Source organism: Acartia tonsa, chromosome 13 (genome assembly GCF_053477335.1).
Source record: "Acartia tonsa isolate MP-2025a chromosome 13, ASM5347733v1, whole genome shotgun sequence".
NCBI lineage: Eukaryota > Metazoa > Arthropoda > Copepoda > Calanoida > Acartiidae > Acartia > Acartia tonsa.
In genome coordinates this window covers 45,059,348-45,079,460 of record NC_137272.1, presented here as the reverse complement: position 1 = coordinate 45,079,460, position 20,113 = coordinate 45,059,348, and the positions used below count along the sequence as shown (strand labels likewise).

Sequence of the window (20,113 nt, the reverse complement as noted above, 5' to 3'; positions counted from 1 at the left end):
CAATGAAAAATATGTATTATTATTTTAGGATTTAAAATAAGAAAGAAATGTACTTAAAAATTGAAATTGATATAAAATAGTACGTTCATAAAGATATTTTTAAGTTTTTTTATGTACTTAAAAAATGGGTTCCAGGACAAACGCAGAAGTCACAAACGTCGGAGTGGACAAACACAGGAGTGTTATAATATTAATTTTATTAAGTATTTCTATACAGATTAGGTTAGGTTAAGATATAAATGAACAAATAAGCCCCCCGCAGGGGTTAGGCATTTAAAAAACCTATATAATGGTCTAAAATAGGTTAGGTTATGTTAAGTTTCCACTCCGACGTTTGGGACTCCTGCGTTTGTCGTAGGACCAAAAAATGTAATTTAGTAAAAGATATAGGTATTGTCACAGGGGCGTCCAAGCTTTTTTATTTGGGGGGGGGGGATAATTAAATAATGTAAAAAGGTACCTACCTAATTATGAAATACTAATAAATATTTAGTAGTAAAATTTTTTTGTTGGGGATTATTTATTTTGTTTGGGGGGGGGGGGGGGGTATTTAATTTTTAAATGGGGGGTTATCACCACTTTACCCCCCCCCCCCACCATCTTGGACTAAAAAAATTGTGCATAAATTTGGGAATAAATACTAACCTTCCTCGCCAAAGAACAATGTAGACGAATTATTGACCTCTCCAAATAACAAGGACGAGTTGGTTGTATTAGCAGCAGTCATAGCAGCGGAGCTCAGACTAGAATTCACTATGCAATGTGAATGAAAAAAGTTACTCAAAAAATCATCATGTTACGTCATAAAAATGACGGATTATCTATCTTTTTTTAGAGGCTTTCTTTCCCACTTCCCCTCTCTCCACCCCTCATTTTTATGACGTCAGAATTTTTGTTGGAGCTACTTTCTTCACTGACCTATGCAATCTCTGTAGAGAACTGGCTGAGGTCTGTATCACATCGTTTATATCAATACTTTTAACTTTTTTTAGAAAATTGAGGTTTTAATGGTGGTTTCCCTCAAAGTGGCTAGTCTAGTACAAAAAAAACCTCTCCATATTATTTTGAAATAAAATAAGAATAAGGAAGGGATGGGGATTTTTTAGTGTGATTGTGCTCTTTACGTTAAGATGGGTTATATAGGGAACAAGGGTTAGTCATGAGTAGAAAAAAGTAAAAAATATTTTTTTGACTAAAACAAAGCATTTTATCATACCAAAATACTAAAATATCCTCTAGTAGTACATCCTTATATGAAATACATGTGTTCAAGTCACTTTCAGGTTCCAGGTATGATCCTGCAGGCCCTGATCCTCCAGGTCTCCAGAAATCTTTAAAAGGCTCCTATGGCCGCAATTTTTGACTTAGAGATTTCAAATTTTAAACTTAAGCTTTACTTCCATGTCTACATAGCGTAATTAAATTTCATAAAGATCCGCTGCCGACTGCAGCGGCTGGCAGCTGCCAAGTACAGCTACGACCGCTGAAATTTATATTTTGATATTTCTAATGTAAAATTTACATAAAGATAAACATTTTCTGTACAAAAAAATGTTCTTCTAGCTTCAAAAATAAGAAAATAACAGCCGTTTAAAATTTTTAAGTAAAAAAAGACCTAAAAACAAAGAATTTAAGAAAAGAGCTATTTGTTACACACAGACGTACAGACCAACTTTTAATTATAGAAAAGCTTCGCTACTGAAAAAATATCCAATTTAATTAAAATATGATTATCCTGCAGACAAAAACAACAGCTGAGAAACAGAAGTAGAATGTGAATGCTAAAAACTGCCTAAATAGTAGAAAAATTGCATAATATGTGTCTAAATAGTAGAAAAATGGCCTAAGTACTGCCTTAAAAAAAATATAAAAAATGGCCTTATAACGGGTTTAAAAAATAGATAGAACAGTAGATAAACAGAAGTAGAATGTAAAGTATAAAAATTGTAGAAAAATTGCATAATACCTGCCCAAATAGTAAAAAAATGGCATAATACCTGACTAAATAGTAAAAAATGGCATAAATACTGCCTAAAAAGTAAAAAAAATGGTCTTAAAATTGTCCTAAATAGAAGAGAAACAAAAGTAGAATTTGAATGCTAAAAATTGCTTAAATAGCATAAAACTGGCCTTAAATTGTCCTTAATAGTAGTTAATATCCGTGGTCGCAAGATGTCAAGTCAACATATCTTTTTGTTTTATTAGATTAATTTATACAAGCGGCAACAAGCCGGCCAAGGGACACTTAATTGAAGTCGTATGGAGTCGTCACTCTACTTTCAATTTATATTAAAAAGCAAAAAGTATGTTATTTTTTAAAGGGCAATTCCTAAAAAATAGTTATAAACCTTCCATAGATCTATGGTAAGCTTTAATGTGAGTTAATCGAGTTAGCAGTAGGGTTGGGCCGGATACTTTTTTGGCCGGTTACTGAATACCTGATATCCGGCTGATTTATAATGCCTGATGTTTAATTCCGGCCGGATATCTGGCCAACGTTCGATATCCGGCAATTTACCGGATATCCGGCGTAAAAAATCAGCCGGATATCATGTAACCGGATAGTTTTAATATCCGGTATCCAGCCGGATATTGAAAATGGCCGGATAACTGGCCAGACCGGATATCCGGCCCAACCCTAATTAGCAGTAAATGAAATTCTCCAGACAGACATAAACATAGACATCATCTTACTTTTGGCGTCATTATTCGATCATTATATTTTGTAGCAAGGAAACATCTAAATTTTTGTTTAACCACATACCAATACCGGCCAAGAGGCTTAACATATGCATGAATATACAAGATTTAAATTTAATTTTGAAAGCAAAGCCTTTGTAACAATTGCCACAGTTATAAAAAGTATTCAACTAATTAAATCTATGAATATTGTCATCCTTGTTAGTAGCGCAGCTACTTTATAACTCACTTTGTCCTTATGACCGTCCATCAGTTTGTAACGTTATAAAAAAAATATAAATCCATATAGAACAAATGTAAAAGGTTTAGTGATTTTTTTGCAATACACCTTTTCTTGATTTATTACTACGTAAAATTCTGAAAATCTGCTATTTAAATCCTCTTGGTCCATATTTATATTTATTATTTTTTGTTCCTTGCTGCTTATGTATAATGTCATCCTTGTTTCTTATAAAATACTATTTTAATTGTCACATGTATAAAAAGTATTATAATAATAATGTTCCTGAGGGTGAAAACAAGCGTTGAAAAGATGAAATAGCATAAAAATGACAGGAATTGCCTGAAAATAGTTATTTCAGTAGATGGCGGTTTTCCTAAAAGTGCCTAGTCGATCAAAATAAAGGGGGGGGGGGGTTCTAGTATGGCATTCGTTTAAAACCAATTAATATCTGCAGTATTAGATCTGGTTCTAAGCAATACTGAAATTTTATGCTTAGCATGTTAGTATTACAGACAATTTCAACGAATATTAAAATAAAAATCATAAAGTTTGATACCAGTTTTGATCGAGGAGCCGAACATTGGGGCTGACACAACTGGTTTAAATCTTTTAATTTTTCATTTTAATATTCATGATAAGTTGTATATTATAATAAATAACTATTATTCCATGCCTTACCCCTGCAGATAGATAGCCTTAACCTCAAGGGGTCTATATCTGCTCTGCCTAACTTATAACTGACATATAGTAAACACAAAACCCTGCCCCCGTATATTTAAAAGACTGGGATGTTCTTTGCTCCACTAGGCACTCTAAGAGAAACTGCGCCACTTTTTTTATGTTCTTTGGATAAGATTAACAAATAATAATTGAGTGATATCCCACAAATTGCATATGGACCACTAGTAAACTTTTTAGAGAAAAAAAAGATAGTCTTGATGCTATTTTGAGTTAGGGTAGATAAGCAAAAGAGCCCCCATGGGGTTAGAGCTAAAATAGGTTTATGTAGAAGTATGGCTTCGAAACATATTAATATCCGCTGGATTTGAACCGGTTGTCAGCCATACTGAAAAATCAATTATAGCATCGTATTAAAGACAATTTTCTACAAAATTACACCAGTTTTTTTGCCTAGGCCTTCGGTCCCTCTGGGCTATCAAAACTATTTTTAATTATTGTTATTTTGATATCTACGGAATGTTTTCTATAATACGATGCGATAAATAACTAAGTCAATGAAAAATACTGATGATTTAAGCATTTTAAAAAAAAATATCATAATGTTTCATACTTTATTGATTCAAGCAAATGTTACAAATGTTTAATTAAGAGAGGCTAAATTAAGAGTCATTATGGTAAATGTCTATACCATGTTTGAAGCTTAAGATATCGGGAACCACTGAGCCGATTGAAAAAAAATATTATAGAACTTTATTATTATTTTATTTGTTCCAATATTCTTTTTGAAATACTTTTTTTGTTTAAAAAGTATCCTAAAACCGCTTTTAGTTGGTTCTTATTATTAGAAGCAAATGAACCTTACTGAATTTATTGTTTATGTGGTATCCGCCGAGGATAAATGGCAGACACCGGAGTTCAATTAGATTACGGCAGTGTGACAGACGTGGACACCTTACTATAGAGAAGCTACGCTTCTCTAGCATTCACTAGATAATAATCAACATCTATTTCAGTTGTCACTTTATTGAAGGTTTAAAGGATACTAAAGCTATATACAACAAACAATAACTACATGGATAGGAATAAATAATCATAACCTAAAAGCATTATAATACATATACAAGAGTCAGTTTGGGCAATAATGATCCCCCATCCCTGGAAAGGGTGGGGGGAATTAAGAATACAGTTAACCATAATAAAACATGACAGATTCAATCATTAATTCTAGGCATAGGGAGGGGGTCGTCAGACCCCTTCCCCAGGACTCGGGGGAGGGCCATTGACCCTCCACCGAACCCCGGTCAGGGGTGCCATATGCATGGCTCACGGTTGCCGAATACCACAACTCTCCCCTCGGAAGGCTGGGAGAGGATTCCCTACCAGACTTCCGACAGTGGTTGAGGCCTTCGGTCCGCTTCCTTAAGGCTAATATATATGTACAAGCGATAATGATTCAATGGAATCCTAGTGGTGAGTGTTTCTCAGGGTTGGTGGGCTCCCAAAGTGGGGTAAAATGCAGAGGCTGACTTTGGTTGGACACGTTGTTCAACGCCGGCAGGTGTCAGGTTGGCAGGTGGCACAGCTGCTGCTGGGACAGTCAGCAGTGGGGCATGCTGGTTGTTGTTGGCCGCGGCTGGGGCACTGGCGGCCAAGTTGACCGTCTGGGCAGCGGCCTGCCCTCCCGTGGGGCCGCGGGGTCGGCCAGAGGGCGGTCCTGGCCTACCTGGGCGGTCATGCCCGCTATCGGTGGATTGCATAGACACCATTTCCTCGGCTGCTTCCCGGCCGATGGGTATGGCATCCCAGTCTACTGAAAAGTCCCGGGACTTGGCATGGGTGAGCCTGGCTCTAGCCAGGGCCTTCCTATACAAAGCTGGATGGTACAGGAACACTTGTGACACCGCATTCAAGGCCGCTCGGACGCCTCCCTGTGCTGCTGCCAGGGAAATGATGGTTAGGTCCCCCAGCAGTTTGAGGATCAACAACAGCAGACACAATATGGCTGCGCCATCTCCCCACTCGTGAATAGCTTGTCTGAACCCAGCCCAGACATCCAGGGCGGCCTCTCCTTCCTCCGCCAGTCGGTCGATGTTGTAGGACACTATCCCTTGGTCGCCTGTGGCCGAACAGCTGCCCTGCTGAACGCATGACCCATAGGACAGGCCGGTCAGCATGGCGCTCTTATATGCTGGGAACGCCAGCAGCTGCTGCCAGTCATCCAACTCGGCCTGCGAATACAAACCCCCTGAACTGAAGTCATCCAAGGGTTCTGTCAACAGCTGCCTGGGCGTATCCAGCGGGGTTGGCCTCTTCTTAGGAGCGGGGGTTAACTCTATCCAGCCTTCCTCCGCGTGCACAGTCAGGGGGTAGGTGGAGGAGCAGGGAATCTTGGTGGCGTGGCCGCTGTACACTCGTATCACAGCGTCTACAAACCCTGTGGGCTCTACTGGCACTTTGTCCCAACACTCCTTGCTTTCACGGACAACATATTTGTTGCGTTGGCAGGTCAGCTGGAGCAGGACATCTCCCCTCAGCACCGAGAACGTGCTCCCCTGGACGCGCACCGGGTGGGCCGGGTCTAGTTGCTGGAGCTTCCAGCAGTTGGCCACCACTTCTTCTGCTGCTGTGCTTTTCATGCGGCTCTCCAGAGTAAATCCAATATAACCTGCATGTATCTGGGCCTGCAGGGGAACATCCACATCCCTGGCCGATACTCTGGGTAGCGCTGCCGCGGCGGGGTCAGCTGCCACAAACAATGCTGGGTGGTTGGTGGCATGGGCCTCAAAGTTGCAGTTCACTATTGAGGTGGGGTTGGTCATGTTGATGAAAAACTGGGCCTGATGGTCAACCAGGAACGCATCCATCACTAGGCTGGGCTGGAGGCTGCGAATCAGCCTCAAGGGGCAATCTCTCCCCAGGTGATCCCACACGTAGGTGGCTTCCCCAGTGATGCAGGACAGCTCTGAATGGGGACACTCCAAGGTCAGGTGGTCAGATTGGGACTCCACCCGTCCATCCTCTACTACATAGGTCTCTTCCTTAACCAGCAGCCGTCGCTCCTGGAGCACTAATTCATTGCGGTACAGCTGGCCCTCGAAGTGGACGTCCTCCCCATCACAACCCACCCCCTCGGGGCTGTTGACGAGGGCGCCCACCATATCGAGGGTGAAGAACAGGGGATGGTTCAGTTGGAACGTCAGTGGCTGGGTCTTGCCTGGCAGCGTGTAGACACGGTTCCTGGCCAGGTCTCGGCACGTTTCTGGATCTATCTTGGTTGGCCTCATGAGGGTGGGGACCGAGGTCACCTTGAGGTGACCCCATACCCCACACCTGAATGTCCACTGGGACACAGTGAGCTGGCAACTGTATCCTGTTGTTTCCCTCACCTTGACTTGCTGCAGGACGTGTACTTCATGGCCCAGGGGCACCTCCTGGTGTAAGGGTTCCGTGTTACACATCTTCTCCTTATTGTAGGCTGTGACGTGGGTGGGGTTGGCGCAGTCCCATCCCACCAGGACGTAGCTGGTTGTAGGCCACACGGCTGCCAGCAGGAGGCCCCACAGGACCATCCACCAGTGAGAGAAGCTTCCAAGCAGCCATCTACCTCGCACACGCGGCTGGGGATCTTCGGCTCGGGTCACGGCTGCTTCTTGGGGCTGGACACGGCTGGGCTGTTCCTGGCTAGATACAAGTTTCCATTGAGCGTTATCTTTGTGTGGCCGGGGCACCCCGATACCCTCCCCAATGACAGACTGGCAGGCGACTGGCACCTGCCTGGGTGTCGGCTCCCCTAGCCCCAAGTGGTCCCTTCCCTGGTCCAAGACATGCCCAGTGGCATGGGGCTGAAGTGCAGGTGGCACAGGCTCGCCCTTACTCATGTCCCTCCCCTGCCCTAGGAACTCAGGTGCATGAGGCACAGGCAAGTACTTATTTTTCCAAATTTCAATCTCCCCAGCCTCTGGTGCAGGGGGCACAGGCAAGGCTGGGGTTTTACAATGGCTTGGATACAACACATTTATCAAATTCAACTTATCCTGGCTCGACTGGGGCTGCTGGGTAGTTGGATTCCTTCGGCTGGCAGGGGGCTCTGGATGGTACATAGTTGGGCTCTCCCTGCAGGTTGGTGGCGCTGGCTGGCTGGGGGTGACGGGTGTCACCCCTTCCTCTGGGACTGCTGGCTCGTTCCAGGATCCAGGTCTCTCGGTGGCGGCGACGGTTGTCGCCCCAGGCACCAGGTTGGAGGCTGGCTCGTTCCAGGATCCAGGTATCTCGGTGGCGGCGACAGGTGTCGCCCCAGACGTCAGGTGGGAGGCGCTGGATAGCACCCCCCAGTCATCACAGGTGGCGGCGCCGGGTGGCGCCCCATACATCGATGTTGATGCGCTGGCTAGCGCCTCCTGCCTCTCTCGTTCAGCGGCCGCCAGGGCCTCCCCGTACATCGTCTCAGTGACGCTGGGTAGCGTCCCTCCACTCTTGCTGGGCAGGCTCGGCCGAGCAGGCTCCATCATGTTGAGGCTAAAAGGCTGGGGCCTCAGGACCTCTGGCTCGGCGATGTTGTAGGGTTGCACCAGCTCCGGCCCCAGGTGGTTGAGACTGAAGCCCAGGCCAACCCGGTTGGGTTCAGCCGCGCCGCCCAGTACGTTGATCCTAGCTGGAATGGTCCCAAACTGCGGCATCCCGTCGGCTCGGTCCGCGGCTGCTTGCTGCGGTGGTGCTGGGGGCGCGCTCCCTTCCATGTGGGCCACTCTGCTGGGCTTCCCTGGAGGGGCACCCTTGTCGGCGGTGCGCCTGCGGCTGGCTACCTGGGCCCAGTCAGCTCTGCACTCGGCCGCCGTGTGACCGTCGTAGTGGCAACGCTCGCACTTGGCAGAACGGTCACGGCGTGGCTGGGTGCGTCTCTCCTCTAGGCTAACTTCCATCGGCGTCGGGCAGTCTCGAGCTCTGTGGCCTCTCCCCTGGCAGCGGAAGCAGCGACCTGGAACCTTGTCATCTGGAGCGACCCTCCCCATCTGGTGGAGACCCGGAGCCAAGGCGCCAATCTCCATTGGCTCCGACTCGTCATATTGGGGCAACTGGATGCAGGCAGATCCAGTCAGCCCGTCGGTCGAGTCCACTAAGCACACACCTTCCTTCAGTTGCTTAGTAATCATGGTGACGGTAAACATGGCCTTTCGAGTGTACTCAGGTACACTCGTAATTTCATGGCCCATCATGATGCGTTTTACATTGGCATTACGAATTCCACGATTTAATTCGTCCACCAACAACTCGAGATCCTCATGGCTGTAGGCGTCCCTATACAAGGCACACTTAGTGGAAATGTACGCTTGTATAGGTTCTGTCGAGTGTTGCTTGTAATCCCTAAACGCTTGTTTAAGCGTTTTGGATTCAAAAGCAGGACGAAATAGCATTTCACACTCGGCCTTGACCTGTTCGTAGGTCAAGGCTTGGCCTGCCTCGCCAAACAGATGGGACGCCATTTCCGCCGCTTGCCCTACCAGTGATAGTAAAAGGGCGTTGCGGCGGTTGAGGGAGTCATAGGGTGGCACGCGGTAAGCCGCCCATGACATCTCGAGTCTGCGGATATGTGAACTCCAGGATTGCTTGGGCGGTCCTCTAAACTCTGGCAGGTTACTCAGCATCAGCTTGCGGTACTCGGCTGGAGCCGGCTGAGGGTCATCCTGGAGCCATCCTGGGGCTTGGTCACCTCCTGGCGCTTGTGGCTGTTCCATCGGGACAACGGTTCAACGGCGGGACGCAAAGTTATAAAGTAAATAGAATAAATGGTTTGTCACTAGAGGCTTTCTAGCCTAACAGCCAACACTGTTTTTATCACTAGGTTGGTAGCTTAGTTACAATAATATAGCTTAGCTGTGTTTATCACTAGTTGGATTCTGAGGTGGTAGAGTAGGCTGGTAGGGGTAGATAGATGTTGAGGGTCTGAACTGCTGTCAAGAACTGATTTGGTTTTCCTCTATCACACTATAGCTAGTGGGAGGGAGCTTAGAATTCTTTATTTGTTTTCTAAAAATATCCCTGTTATATGCTATGGAGTAGCTCCGCTCCGGTGTGTGTGTGTGTGTGTGAAATCTCCCGTCCTTGCAACGCGCTTACGCACCGTCAAATCCGCGCACACGGGTAAAACGCGCACTTATCCCTCAACTCGCTCTCTCATTGGTCCGCTTGTCCGTTGAATTTTATGATATTGCCGCACTCCGTTGCGCTGTCCGTAAATGGCGCTCTGTGTTCCCGGTCACTAGCTCCACACCGTCGACGGACTTGGGTTAGTGTGGGTAGGAGGGGGGAAGCGCGTGAGGGGACGGGGGTAAATCCGTCCGTTCCCCCTGTGAGGAAGGGGGGGAGTGCTGTGGGTTTGAAATAACTGTGTGATGAAGTAATGGTGCCTTTTCTCCTTAATCCTAGGCTTATCTATTATATCACCTTGATTGTATTTCCTTCAGTGGAGAGTGGGCTCCTCCCTTTCCTCTGGAATAAGGGGTGTATTGTTGTTGTGCTGTAGGCTTGAGGTGATTAGATTGTATATCAGGGGCTTTGTTATATTACATTTAGCTTCTATTTGTGTCCTTATCACAATTACATAACAGATTTGTTTGCCAACCCTGTTCTATTTTTAGTTGTTATCACAATACACAATAAATCCAAGCCTGTTCTATTTTTAGTTTTATCACAACACAACAATTTGTTTACCAATCTTTGCTCATAAATCTATTGTTTAGCCATCACACCAGGGTGGTAATCCCTGCAAATGTGATATAATATCTGTTTTTTTCTAGATGGGCGGCTGCGTTGTAGCCTCTCAGGATACTTGGAGTTGACGTAGTTTTCTCTGTTTTGGTGCACTACACTCGTATGTTGGCTCGCAGCTCGCAGCTATGTGGCATGTTTCAGCCTATCGGCGGCAGGGAATGTCCCGTCCTGCTAGCGCCGCTGATCCAAATCCGGCTGATGGCGGCAGGGAATGTCCCGTCCTGCTAGCGCCACTGGTTCGGATCCTGCTATCTCTTGCAGTAAAGTTGGCCTATTTTCAGCCGTTTACACTTATTTGGCTTGTTTCAGCCGGTCCGCAGGCCTGTTTCAGCCCTTTGAGAGCTCAATTCTCCGTTAGATGTCGGCGCTTCTCGCGGTTCTTTGTCAGGTTTCGCTGTCTCGCTTCCACAACTGCCGGATGCAGAGTTAGACTTTGCTGTCCAGGGTGGGTAATTCAGGTTGCTTGTGTCAGTTTTGCCAGTTTCACTGCTGGGAGTACCTTGGCCTCAGATGCGCGTCTGCTCTACACTTGTGGTTTGCCGTAATCTCACACAGCTGTCACCAAAAGTTGTGGTATCCGCCGAGGATAAATGGCAGACACCGGAGTTCAATTAGATTACGGCAGTGTGACAGACGTGGACACCTTACTATAGAGAAGCTACGCTTCTCTAGCATTCACTAGATAATAATCAACATCTATTTCAGTTGTCACTTTATTGAAGGTTTAAAGGATACTAAAGCTATATACAACAAACAATAACTACATGGATAGGAATAAATAATCATAACCTAAAAGCATTAAAATACATATACAAGAGTCAGTTTGGGCAATAATGATCCCCCATCCCTGGAAAGGGTGGGGGGAATTAAGAATACAGTTAACCATAATAAAACATGACAGATTCAATCATTAATTCTAGGCATAGGGAGGGGGTCGTCAGACCTCTTCCCCAGGACTCGGGGGAGGGCCATTGACCCTCCACCGAACCCCGGTCAGGGGTGCCATATGCATGGCTCACGGTTGCCGAATACCACATTTACCTATAGAAACTCTTCTTTATGAACGAATTCCATTTCACCTATAAATAATTAAAATAAAGTTATATAACCAGAGATCTAAAGGGATAAGACAATGGCTGATAAATAGATGTACATCCTTAATGATTTTACACAAAATTACTACCCTTTTTGTAGTTTAAAATCAATGGTTAAAAAAACACTTAACTTAATAAACCAACTAATCTTAATTTGATAAAAGTCTCCAAAGTTGTGTTAAGCCAACGAACAAAAACTTTAAAGCTTTTTTGACTAGTGCAAGTACTAGCTCAACGTCCTCTTCCCCCATAAGCCAGTCCAAGCAAGACAAACGACCAGTCTGACGGTATTTTAGTAAGAGATACAAGTAAAGCAACAATAGACAATCAAATAATGGTTATTAACATTATTGCTTCGAAACCTATTAATATCCGATGGATTAGAACAGGTTCTCAGCCATACTTAAAAATCATGTATAGCATCGAGTTACAGAAAATTTTTCATTAATGCAAAGTAATACGATGTGATACATGATTTTTATTATGGCTTTAAACAGGTTCTAATCCAGCGGATATTAAACGGTTACGAAGCCATACTGGAATAAAAATTATGAAAAATAGATGTTAAATAGCACCTGTAATAGATCTACAACAACATATTCTATCAAATCCAAGTGTTCTAAGTTAGGCCCAAATACTAAAAATAGAACAAAATTTAGAAAAAGTTTTAAAAAGGCCTCTAGGAGCACTTGAGGGGTAGGGGGTAAATTTAACCCCCATATTCCATTTAGTTTTAGTAGACATTAAATTAATTTTTTTTTGTGAAAAATATTTTCCAGGTGTAATTTCTTCTCTTGGGAGGGTGTAGGTCGTAGGTACCCTCCCCAAAAACAGCAATAAACCTTCCATGGAACTATAAGAAGCTTCACTGTGTAAGGAGAACCACATACAATTACCAATGAGATTTAATGCAGATTTTTGTTGTAGCTCCCCTGTTTCCGAATGTATAGTGTCTAAATATTCTAGAACCATATAGGTCCAGCGGTTTACGAGATCTTATGCTACAGACAGACAAAGACATTATTATGTTTAGATACAATAACCAATGAGATTTAATGCATAATTTTTTTTAGGTCCCCTGTTTCCGAATGTATAGTATCTTTATATTCTAGAACCATATAGATCCAGTGGTTAACAAGATCTTATGCTACAGACAGACAAACAGACATTATTATGTTTAGATACAATTACCAATGAGATTCAATGCAGATTTTTGTTGTAGCTCCCCTGTTTCCGAATTTATAGTGTCTGTATATTCTAGAACCATATAGATCCAGCTGTTAGCAAGATCTTAAACTACAGACAGACAAACAGACATTATTATGTTTAATTACCAATGAGATTTAATGCAGATTTTTGTTGTAGCACTCCTGTTTCCGAATTTATAGTGTATATATATTCTAGAACCATATAGATCCAGTGGTTTACGAGATATTAAACTACAGACAGAAAAACAGACATTTTTATATTTAAATACAATTACCAATGAGATTCAATGCAGATTTTTGCTGTAGCTCCCCTGTTTCCGAATGTATAGTGTCTATATAGTCTAGAACTATATAGATCCAGCGGTTACCGAGATCTTAAGCTTCAGACAGACATTATATTACTTTTATAGTCATTATGTAAATACAACTGCAAATGAGATTTAATGCAGATTTTTGTTCTAGTTCCCCTGTTTCCGAATGTATAGTGTCTAAATATTCTAGAACCATATAGGTCCAGTGGTTAGCAAGATCTTAAACTACTTACAAACATAATCTTGTTTGAATACAATTACCAATGAGATTCAAAGCAGATTTTTGTTCTAGCTCCCCTGTTTCCGAATGTATAGTGTCTAAATATTCTAGAACCATAAAGGTCCAGCGGTTACCGAGATCTTATGCTACAGACAGACAAACATACATTATTATGTTTAATTACCAATGAGATTCAATGCAGATTTTTGCTGTAGCTCCCCTGTTTCCGAATGTATAGTGTCTATATAGTCTAGAACTATATAGATCCAGCGGTTACCGAGATCTTAAGCTTCAGACAGACATTATATTACTTTTATAGTCATTATGTAAATACAACTGCAAATGAGATTTAATGCAGATTTTTGTTCTAGTTCCCCTGTTTCCGAATGTATAGTGTCTAAATATTCTAGAACCATATAGGTCCAGTGGTTAGCAAGATCTTAAACTACTTACAAACATAATCTTGTTTGAATACAATTACCAATGAGATTCAAAGCAGATTTTTGTTCTAGCTCCCCTGTTTCCGAATGTATAGTGTCTAAATATTCTAGAACCATATAGGTCCAGTGGTTAGCAAGATCTTAAACTACAGACAGACAAACATACATTATTATGTTTAATTACCAATGAGATTCAATGCAGATTTTTGTTGTAGCTCCCCTGTTTCCGAATGTATGGTGTCCAGATATTCTAGTGGGTAGGCAGAACAGGTTACATTTCCTAAATATAAAACTTTGGGTACTAGTAAAATTTACCCATACCTACCTAATTAATAAGTTAATTTAAACCTTTTTAGTACCGAAGGTACTCTATAATTCACCTTGTCTGTCCGTCCGTCCGTAACGCTATGGGGGAAATGCTATTTTTCGGCTCTTATTCAAGAGAGACTGCTAAAACATCTTACCATATGAGACACATGGCAACAGAGATTGAACCAGACACAGATCTTATCAGAAAATTTGCAAGATTCTTAGATGACATTATTTTCATATGGCTAGGAAGTGTGGACAACCTTGAAACTTACCTGACAAACATCAACAAAATTCATCCAACGATTAAATTCACCCACAGCTACACCTGCCCTTTCCTATGCAATATTACTGAACAACATGACTGCTTTTGCTATTCTTCACGTAGCATACCCTTCTTGGACACTCTGGTAACCATAAAAAAACGAAAAAATCATTACAGACCTGTATAGAAAACCAACAGACAGAATGCAATATCTTCTTCCTTCATCCTGCCATCCACCACATACAATAAATAATATCCCATATTCGTTGTGCCACAGACTAGTTAGAATATGCTCAGAAGAAGACACTTTGATGAAAAGACTAGATGAACTCAACTATTTTTACTGATGAGAAATTATGACGAGAAACTGATCAACACAAGCATACAAAAAGCCTTAAATCTAAAAAGGAGTGAAGCCCTTCAGAAAGTGATTAGAGAGAAGAAAAACAGAATACCCTTTGTTGTATCCTACCATCCATCATTGCCCCCACTGTCAAAAATACTTAAGGATGCATGGAAATTTATGACATTGAATGACCAACGCCTACAAGAAATTTTTCCCCACCCTCCCATGGTTGCTTACAGACAGCCAAGATCTGCTAGCTTAAGAGCACGCCTTGTAAAGACAAAATTACCATCAAGAAAACAGAGATCTTTACCTGGCCTCAAAAAATGCCAACAACCAAGATGTAATACCTGTAGCTATATTCAAGAAGGTAAAAAAGTTGTTAGCTCAAATAACAAGAAAATTTACATCAACCTACAAGAGAGTGTTACCTGTGAAAGTAAAAACGTGGTTTACTGCATTTCCTGTGACAAAGCTGCATGTAATTTTGTTCAATACATCGGTGAAACACAAGCTAAACTAAAAGTTAGGTTTGGCCAACACCTTGGTTATGTCAGAAGCACAGATCATGACAAATACCCAACAGGAAAACATTTTGATCTACCTGGACACAGCATGACCAACATGAAGCTTTCGGTCTTAGAAAAATGCAAACTGGACTCATCAAACTACAGAAAAATTCGGGAAGCTGAATACATCAATAAATTTGACACACTAAGAAATGGATTAAATAAAAAATTATAATTTTACTTGTTTTTTTATCTAAATATAAATTTACATTTGTTGCTTTGTTGTTAATCATTACTAAAAAATTTTTTTTAATACTTTATTGTTTAATTTATGACATTTTTTCATACACTTTCATGTAAAATTAAAATCTTTTCAACACATTCACGTATTTCTGTTTTGCTAATTGCAATATTTTTAAAAAAACAAAAGTCATATAGTACAAAACTTTCATTCTTTTGAACTTTGATTCTTTTAAACCCCCATCCCTTCTACCCCTTCCCTTTACACCAAAACCAGCGGTTAAATTGCTCAGTTTCAAACAAACCTTTGTACAGTAAAGAATAATAGAAGGGATAACCATATTCATTATAATACATTTAACTTTTTCTTTGTATTTTCGAGCACTTTTTCATTATTTTGTTGTTTCTTTACTTTAAAATAACCTAATTTTTTTCAAAATATATATCTGATTTTACTATAATATTTGAAATATGGTTAATTTTGTGCAGGTTGACAAGGATTAGATGTGATTTAATCGAAATATATTCCTACAAATTGAGCTGTGTGTTTTTCCTTGGATAGTCTCTTTTCAACATCGCTGCCGTGTATTATTCCATTATAACTTTATTGTATTAGGGGGTAGTATTTTTTCCAGGGACAATTTCTCTTCGAAGGGTGGAATTAGCTTTCCCCAAAATAGTTATTAACCTTCCCTTGACTAGTGAGAAACTTAATTGCATAGGAGAACAAGGTCGTTTAAACAATTTGCGAGATCTTAGGCTACAACCCAGAGACAAACAGATAGAAACCCTGTTCATTTTATACAAGAATTATTCCTTACCCAACTGCCAATAGATTTCTCTTTCAACACTGCAAATGTGAAAGAACATTTCCATTCTAAAAAAAATTCATTAAAATAAGCATGATGAATCTTCCATAATTATTTCTTACTATTCTATAATAAACTAGCAGCTGCGCTTTTAGCTCCAAACAGAATAGAGAGAACGCAGAAAATAGCCTTAAACCAACTCAGGACTTGAGTCTAAAAATTAAGTAGCCTAAAACCATCCAAAGGCATATAAGTAAAATTTCCATAAAATGGAAAACTGAATGGGTTCAATATTTATAGAAATCTTAAGCTTCAGACCAAAAAATCTTACTACTTTTTTATTAGGATATATTTGACAACACAAAATAATAAAATCTTACCTGGCAAGATAAGCTGCAAGTGTTAATGGTGTTAGTCCTGCTTTATTTTCTATATTTATAGCAGCACCGCACTCAACAACCTGAAAAAAAATTGTAAATCAATTTATTTGCCATTGTCTTATCTCTTTAGATACAACCATCCCTACTATTCCATGTGCCCTGTGTCTGAGAGAAAATATTTAGGTTTGTTAGTTTTCTGCATGGAGGTGGGGAGAACATTGGGCTGTTTATTACACTAGTCCCTAAAGTTTTACAGTAACTTTTCTTATTCGTTGACTAAACAACTTTGAAGACTATTTCAAAATTTTGATTAGTTGGTTCATTGACTTGTGGGTTCAAACGTTTCAACCACTAATTGTAATCTACAGAAGGGATAATTTTGTGTAATCAGAGTAATGAATAAAGGATTTTCCAAGAAGATTTTCCTTTGCTTTAATAATTGTACCCAACTTTAACAGGAATCATCATGTAAAGTTTCAAATCAACAATACAAGAGCTATTCAATATAGGCGGACGGACATACCCTAAATAAAATAGCTACGCTTTCTAAAAAGTTAATTACCATATCCCACATTCTGATGAGATCAAAAACGACAAGGACGTGTGCAACCGTATTTCCATTCGTGTCCTGAAATAATAAAATTGAATAGCGGCTATGCCCCTAGAGGCACTTGAGAAAATGGGGAAGAGACATTCACTCCACTTTCAACTTTAATTTTATAAAGACAAAGGAAAAAAATGAAGGTGGTATTTTTTCAAAGAGGTTATTTTTAAAGGAGGTTGGAGATACAATCTCCCAATATAATTAAAACCTTATATAGACCTATAAGAAGCTTCTTTGTAAATCATAACCTTTGGGATCCAGTGGTTATTGATTATAAAAATTTAAAGACAGACACACATCCTATCACTTTTATGTAAGGATAGAAAAGGTCTTACAAATATCACAAAAAAATTTAATTTTAAAATCTCTGTAAACTTTATAGATTTATTAATTAGTCAATTTTTTCCAGGGCTCAGCAATCGCAACTTCGTTTGACCGCATTTTAAAAATCAACGAATGACTAGCCTTAGTTTTGTTCTATTTAATGCAGTTAGACTAAAACAAAATATGTGATAATTAATTTAGAAATTAATCATAAATAAAATTCTTTACATTCATTTTTGAAATATTTATCCTTTATCAATTTTAGTTGGGAAGGTAACCTAATATTTGAAATGTCCGTCTGTCTGTAAGAATTTTAATACAGGAAAGTAAATTTATTAGCTGATCATCAATATAGTTGGCTGAATTTTTTCTGTAAATTTCCTTATCTAAATAGCTATAATCCTTCCCAGGACCATTAAGAAGATTCACTTTAAAGGAGAACCATATAGGTTCAGCGGTTAGCGTGATCCTTCGGTACAAACAAACAGACAGACAAACAGGCAGACATCCTGTTACTTTATTATTATAACTAGCGGCTTCGTCCCTAGCCTCTAGGGGCTATGCCCCAAGAGGTATTTTTTTAAAAAATAAGAATTTCTGGTGCTGCAATTTATCTGCCTAAAAAACAATATTTTTTTTGGGGGGGGGGGGATTTTCATTTTTTTGGGGGGTTAGGGGTTTCCCACCCCACAATAAAATAGCTTAAAACCACCACAGGACCAATAGGTATATACCCTGAAGAGTATAATCCGATTGGTTCAGTGGTTACCGAGATCTTAAGGGACGGACTGAGAAACTTCATTCTACTTTGTATTATAGATATATATACCTGTAAGTAAACAACGTTTATCTTCAACTTTTTTGCTTTTGCAATCATCAGAAAAATACTAATGATTTTTACAAAACAATTAGAGGATTTTTACGAAATGTCTTAGAATATTTTCACAAAATGTTTTAGAATATTTTAATTTTAATACCTGTAAATCGTGGTTTGCTCCTTTGGAAAGCATCAACCTAAATAAAAATAAAATATGATTTTCATTTTTTCTCACAGAGAAAGGGGACAATGGGCTGTTTATTACACTAGTCCCCAAAGTTATATAAAAACGTTTTCTTATTCATTAACTTAACAAGTAAATTTAAACGTTTCAATCACTTATTTTACGCTACAGAAGGGGTAATTTTGTTTACGATCATTGAGGATATACATTAATTTATCGGCTACTGTCTTATCCCTTTAGATCCCTGTTATGTCTCCTGAAATTTAGATAACACAACTTCTTACCGTTTATCCTTATTTAAAAATAACAAGATGTCTGTCTGTTCAACTGTATTAAAAACCTCGCTAACTGCTAAACGGATATTGTTATTCTTTACATTGAAGCTTCAAAAAGGTCCGGGAAATTTATATAACTAATTTTTGGGGAGGAACCTTAAACCTTTCTAAGGTTTTTAAACATAGAAATAAAATAAATTTCTTTTTAAAAGTAAAATTAAAGTTAAGATTCGACTTTCCCCTCCCCCTTTTCTTCAGACAAAATTTATCGCATATTACTTATAAGTGCCAGATGGACCCCCCCCCTTCCTCCCTCCTTCATTTTGAAATAAATTGTAAATAAGACTAAAGATAGTTTTTTACCCAAATAAAGTTGGTTAGGTTATATTGGGTACTTGATAGCCCCGGAAGGGTTGGTTAAGCCGAAAAAAAAATCAAAGAGACAATAAAATATTTTTTTTTCAATTAATAAAACTTTCAACCCAGACGGTTTGAATTTTTGAAATGATGCATTATAAAATTATTCAATAACATTTTAAAACTTTTGATTGTCTTAACCTTGATTAAAAGTTCTAGTTTTGATTTGTCTGCAGTAATTTTATAATAGTGCAATGCAGGCATTAACATAACTATAGGGATAGATTATCCTTATAGATTATACCCTGAATTTTGTTTTTGGATCTGGTGCAGTCCACTCCAAAATGAAGCCAAAATTATTTGCTAAAAAAGCACAGAACTTTAAAGGTTGACAGCTTGTTCACGGTTCATCGTAGATTTATACAAGTGGCATAATAAGCATAAATGCCCTACTCCTACGAGGCATATACTAACGGTGCTATAAGCCTGTATCCAATTTAACCTAACTTAAAACCTAACCAAAATTTTAAAATTCTCCCTCTCCACCATATCTTTAATTTGGTTTTAAAATGATGGATCAGGGTGGGAGTTATGTGCTTAACAAGAACTTTCAAGGCAAACCTCCACTTTTTCACACATTTGGTTTGTAATAGCCTGAAAAGTGCAAAGTACAGAAACACTCACGTTTTACATCGCCTGTCTGCCCATCATGCCGTTAGGGTACAGGATTATAGAATTTCCAGTAGGGCTTCAAAACCGAACCAAAACAGCACCGTATTATAGACAATTGTCCACATATAAAATAAAATCCCATAATATGAATACCCATTTTGAAGCCCGGGTCTTCGGCCCCTCAAGGCCTCTGGAAAAAAATAACCCCCTGGCCTTGCTTAAAAAAACTGTAATGTATTTATAAAGTGGACATATGACTACCCACCTCATTACCAAGTGACCCTAGAGGCTTCTAGGTACGTAGCCACTAGTTTTATATAACGCTATTTCCTTTGCTCCTAGCCTCTAAGAAAAGGTGGAAGGTGAGTGGGATAGGG

At 40.2% G+C, this 20,113-nt stretch overlaps 1 protein-coding gene and 1 long non-coding RNA gene across 2 annotated transcripts in view; both read right to left on the bottom strand.

Moving 5' to 3' along the window:
- Positions 1 to 1,735: 1,735 nt before the first annotated feature.
- Positions 1,736 to 12,104, bottom strand: LOC145334983 (uncharacterized). The gene is made up of 3 exons (XR_013885092.1): positions 12,042 to 12,104; positions 11,414 to 11,451; positions 1,736 to 1,792 (listed from the first exon to the last, which is right to left on the bottom strand). It is a non-coding gene; the product is annotated as an uncharacterized LOC145334983 (long non-coding RNA).
- A 4,395-nt stretch (positions 12,105 to 16,499) lies between these two features.
- LOC145335334 (transient receptor potential cation channel subfamily V member 5-like) overlaps positions 16,500 to 20,113 on the bottom strand; it is a 35,561-nt gene continuing 31,947 nt past the window's right edge. Inside the window, exons 12-14 of the mRNA XM_080181070.1 lie at positions 18,409 to 18,445; positions 17,066 to 17,131; positions 16,500 to 16,583 (exon numbers count right to left, since the gene is read on the bottom strand). Of these exons, the coding sequence (XP_080037196.1) occupies positions 16,500 to 16,583; positions 17,066 to 17,131; positions 18,409 to 18,445 (187 nt within the window). The remainder of the gene's footprint in view (positions 16,584 to 17,065; positions 17,132 to 18,408; positions 18,446 to 20,113) is intronic.